The following is a 5,282-nucleotide window of genomic DNA, read 5'->3' as shown; positions in this document are numbered from 1 at the left end:
CACACAGAGATGCTTGTTCACAAAGAGTGAGCTTTCTGTTTGTCTACTGCAAAGACCAAAGACGACTTGAAGTGCATGTGACACGCCAGTGTGCTTCAGCCTTAAACAGCATGTTTCACTGTCTTAATGCTGTCATTAAATAAGACCCATACTTACTCGTACTTCACGTTTCAAGGTGAAGTGTGTAATTTCTGCACCACTAAAGGCACTCGTACTTCACGTTTCAAGGTGAAGTGTGTAATTTCTGCACCACTAAAGGCGACCTGACCCCCAAATTGTTTGATTGTGTTTGTGCTCTACTGTGTCACTTTTTTATCACGCACACGGTTGCACCGCCGTACATAAAAATATATTATCTGTATATCCACGACCCTACGTTGGACAAAAATATTATATATATTTTTTATTATACCTACAACCCTGCATAGGACAAACAGATTATTATATTACATTATATTATATTATTTAAGTTTTTTTATGTGGATGAAAAACATTTTAGATGCAGTATTCAAACAATCTCTGGATTATGACTTTCAAAATCAGGATTTGTGGCTCGCTCGGAGATGCTTGTTGAAACCGAAGCCACCCTGTGTGTGTGTGTGAGTCTGATGTAGGCCTATGTTTTTCTATGAGATTTGCTAAACCTTCTAAACTCACACAGGGGTCAGAGGTTAGTATGTATAGGGTCGCAGGGATGTAGAAAAGGAGGAGCGTATAGTGGGAGAGAGGGAGGTGTGTTTAGTCTGTACAGAGGAAGTCCAACTGCTCCCTATGAACTGCGTTACTATCACAGACAGATTGTAAGGGTATTTGGAAAGTCACTCACCCCTTCAGAGGCCTGTTGTTTCCCATGCTGCCTTCCCATGCTCCCCGTTCTTACTTCATATTTGCACGTCTATAAATAAAGCGCCTCCCGACCAGAAGTGTTTGATAAACTGGTCCAGGGATGCACATGGACCGCTATTAGCCAAAGGTTGTTAGCCTTTCCCCCAAAATGTGCTAACAGAACATGTATAGAAGTGTTGTGCCAGAAACATACTTTACTCAAGTACACAAATTACGACTATGTGAATACTTGGACAATGAATGTGTTACATTTCAGTAATTCAATACATTTAATGTAATAACACACAAAATCAAGCTTGCTTAGCTTAGTTAGATGTGTGTGTGTGTGTGTGTGTTCACATATTTGTGCATGTTTGGGGCCTTGGTGTATGTGGGACAGGACAGAAATGCAGCGGAACTGTGTGTCTAGGTGGATTTGGGGCTTTACATTTTTCATCTACTGCTTGTTTTTCTTCCAGCTCATGCCACCCAGTAGCAGCACCTCATATAAACACTGCTGTCTTTGTCCAGAATGCTGTGAACTGTTGTTCTGCATTGTAATTGGTCACTAACTGAATAATTTTGCATATTGATTACTCGCTGTCCCCTTTTTGGACTTCTGTTTGTGCCCTTTTTATGCGAATCAATTTGATTAGTCTTATTAGACTTCCATATTTCTATTTATAAAATTTTATTTAGATGATTTTCAAATTAGTGGTAGTGGACAAAAACAGCCTCTGCTCCTTTTGGGAAATGATCATTTAAATAATATTTAAAGCGTTTCATTTTTCTTGGTTGTGGTGGGGGAAAACATAGCTGACTTTATAAAACAACAACTTTAAGCAGAAGCTAACCAGTTGCATCGGCAGTGGTCTGAACTAACGCACAAGTGGTAAGTGGTAACCTATTATGACTTGCACCCTTTACCTGTGCTTATGAGTTTGGACTAGTAGATACATGTTTATTTAGGTAGTTGGTTATGAGCGATATATACAAAAAAAAAAATAACATAGAGGATAGTTAATACTTTACTGGGGGCTTTTTTTTTTTTAAATAATAATAATTGCATCAGAAATGAATGATGCATTAAATTGTTCAAAAGTGACTGTAAATGCTGTAATGTAATGACTATAGAGTGACTCTTTTTTTAAAAAATCCTATTTCAAATGAATGCTGTTTTCTATTTCTATTCATCAAAAAATCCTGAAAAAATCGATCACATTTCCACAAAAAATATTAAGTTTTAATATTAACTGTTATATTTAACTATTAACTGTAATAATAATAATAATAAATGTGTCTTGAGCATCAAATCAGTATATTAGAATGATTTCTGAAGGATTATGTGACACTGAAGACTGGATTAATGATGCTGAAAATTCAGCTTTGTCAGCACAGGAATAATTATATATTAAAATATATTCAACTAGAAAACAGTTATATTTACTGTATTTTTGATCAAGTAAATGCAGCCTTGCATGAGAGATTTTGCACAAGACATCAAAATATTTTACTGACCCCAAACTTTTGAACAGTAGTGTATGATAAGTCTATACTGTTTTTTTTGTTTTTCTACATTGTTTACATTAGACATTTTATAATTTACATGAGTTAGATTTAAATATTTGTTTGTTCTCTCTTTTAATTGTATTTATAGCTTCTGTATTAGTTTACAAACCTGGCAACAGCAGATATATTACTGGCTTTTGAATGATGAAATGCTTCATATATCACTTTGAATAAAAGTGTTAAATGGCTAAATGTAATAGTAAGGCATCAAAACTTGATTAATGTCCAGCAGAAATGGTACTAATATTGACATTTGTCACCAATATATTGTGCTTTCCTGGGCATAATTTTGGAGGCTGTGCAAAGGCTTGCTTTGTTTTCAGGTGGGCTCGTCGTCCCCTGCTCAGAGCATCTGTGAAATTATGTCATGGAAATGGGTGTGTGCAGTGGAGAGCCGCAGGACTTCATCTCTCATTGGCTAAGCCTTATCCGTGCTCTCTCTAGCATTCAGGGAGGGTGCTGGCTGCATGTGTTCAGTCAGTCTCTAACAGAAGACACAATAGAAGATGGTCATTATCTTTTATTTAACCTGTGATTTCTGATATTCAGTGGTTCTGAGACATGGTATGTAATTTGCACTGTATAATTAATCTTTAATGCCAAAGAGAGTGATAATACTATTCTAGTCACTGAAGTTGTGCATAATTGATAAAATCAATTTGGATAATTTAGGTTTTTAATTTAGTCATTGACCATGCATATATATTTTGATCAGTGAACAGTACAGTTTGAGAGAAACAACTTGGTTAATGCTCAAAGGAGGAAAATGCATTCATGCTGACAGGAAACGCTAACATCTGTTTGTGTGCAAAGGGGTGTTGCTATAGAGGCAGGTAAGGACATTATGAGGAAGTGCAGACGAAGCTGGTAGAGGAAGATTAAGCCAGAAAGAGGTCATGAGTTGGTTGGGCACCTCGGTGAAATTCACTCTAGCTGTTGTTCTTTTTCAAAGCAAAGACTTCATGAATATTACAGCAGATCGGTGACAGGAAAAACTTGTTGCCTGCCAAGCATTTGGCCCATCTCTCACACTTGGTGTTAATTTACAAACCTGGGAATAATGCCACAAGACACTACGGTGATGGTAAGCATTTTATTTTTTCAAAGTGAGGTTTGTTTAAGAGCGTCAAACCTTGTAGTGGTGTTTTGAGTCTGAGGTTTGCACTTGTTTGACTTTGTGTAAATGTGTTCATGCTTAATTTGATGTTAATTGTGGTTGTCCCTGATGATCTACTTAGTTCAGAGAGTAGAGGTTAAGTTTAGAGTAGTGTGAAATGATACCCCGAGCCATCAATAGGGTCTTGGCTTACCGTGTTCCTCTGTCTCTGCCATTTATACAGTCATGGATGATTACAGAGGAAGTAGCTGTCATTAACTAGACAGTCTTATCTCCAATGCAGAGGAATGGTGTTTGATGAGATGATATTGCAGACTAAGTATCATTGGCAGCTGGTCACAATCTGTGACGATGTACTTGTGTATTCTTCGTATTGTACATAGGACCATTAACATGTTTGAGAATTGTCTATTTCACAAAAGTCATTAAAAAATAAAAATGTTAATGATCCTAATAACATTGTATAAATATATAATTTCCTTTTTCATTTTGGGGTAAAATATAGTTTGTGGCAGGTTTCATAAAATTCATCCTGTAAGGATATAAGTATTTCACTAAGTAGTTAAAATTTCCACTAAGTTCTTTCATCAGTATCTGCTTATCTTATTAATGATTGAAACTCCAGCTGCCTGACCACAAGAATCCTGACCCTTACCTCATCTGAATGCCAAAAACACTACTGCAGTTTAGCTCGGGGAAAAGAATGACGCTGCAGCTTCTGCTGGTTTTCTGGCCAGACGCATTGATAAGACATCCTGGAACTGCCTGTGTTCTGTCTGGACTGCCAATATCTTCTGTCTGTATTGATCTGGCACCCAGAAAGTCAAACAACACAGCACTATAATTAACTTAACTTCTTGGCTTTGCACTGTGGTTTTGCTTAGAGTCAAGATATCATCTCCAGTTAACTATAAAATTTGATTTTGATCTTGTTTGTTCCCAATTACAGATTATCTCCTGTTTGGCAACTGAAGTGACGGCCATCAAGACTGGACAGAGTCGGGCTGAATCTGAGCAAAATCTGGTTGAATCAGGAACCTTTTAGGACTCGTTAGAAGAAAACCCCTTATTCTTGAAACCACAACAGCACCAGTCAAACGCAACTGGGTTTGTGAGTTGTGCAAACCAAGATGCCCATCTTAAAGCAGCTGATGTCGGGGTCTCAGACCAAACGGCGATCTCGTATGGACCTCACTACCGAGATGATCAGCGCTCCCTTGGGTGACTTCCGGCACACCATGCATGTAGGGCGCAGCGGGGAAGCTTTCGGAGACACCTCTTTCCTCAGCACTCGATCTGGAGAGCCATCCCAAGAAGGACACACCTATCCTCACTCTCCGAAACCGGGACTGCTGTCTCGTACCTTCCGGGGCAGCAAGCGCTCTCAGTCCGTCACGAGAGTAGACCAGCAAGACAATACCCTCCTTCCTTCCAGTGGGTCACCTACCTTTGTGAAGAATGCCATGTCCTTGCCCTTTCTGAACAATGAAGAAGAACCAGAGGGAGACAAGAGGGTGCTCAAGAGCTTGACCTCCAGCCCCTCCAATGGGGCCTCTGCTGAAGCATTGGACTTGGAGCTACATGAGAAGCATTTCGGGGTGTTGACCGGCCTGCGACCTTCCCCATCTTACAACGGTGGAGGATTGAAGAAAGCTGAATCTGTGATGTCATTCCATGTTGACCTTGGGCCCTCAATGCTGGGGGACATCCTGGGGGTCATGGAGAAGGAAGACGATGACCAGGGGTTTGAAGAAGGCAAGAGCAGTGAGGG

General features: G+C 39.2%; 1 protein-coding gene across 1 annotated transcript; it reads left to right on the top strand.

The window, feature by feature from the left end:
- Positions 1-4,462: 4,462 nt before the first annotated feature.
- Positions 4,463-5,280, top strand: LOC107594827 (cdc42 effector protein 4-like; the record flags this gene model as incomplete). Its single annotated transcript, XM_016285038.1, has 1 exon — positions 4,463-5,280. A coding segment is annotated over exon 1 (639 nt), but the record flags the coding sequence as incomplete, so codon positions are not given.
- Positions 5,281-5,282: the final 2 nt, after the last annotated feature.

This window comes from Sinocyclocheilus grahami, unplaced genomic scaffold, assembly GCF_001515645.1.
Source record: "Sinocyclocheilus grahami isolate Dianchi unplaced genomic scaffold, SAMN03320097.WGS_v1.1 scaffold191.1, whole genome shotgun sequence".
NCBI lineage: Eukaryota > Metazoa > Chordata > Actinopteri > Cypriniformes > Cyprinidae > Sinocyclocheilus > Sinocyclocheilus grahami.
This window is presented reverse-complemented; position numbering and strand designations above follow the sequence as displayed.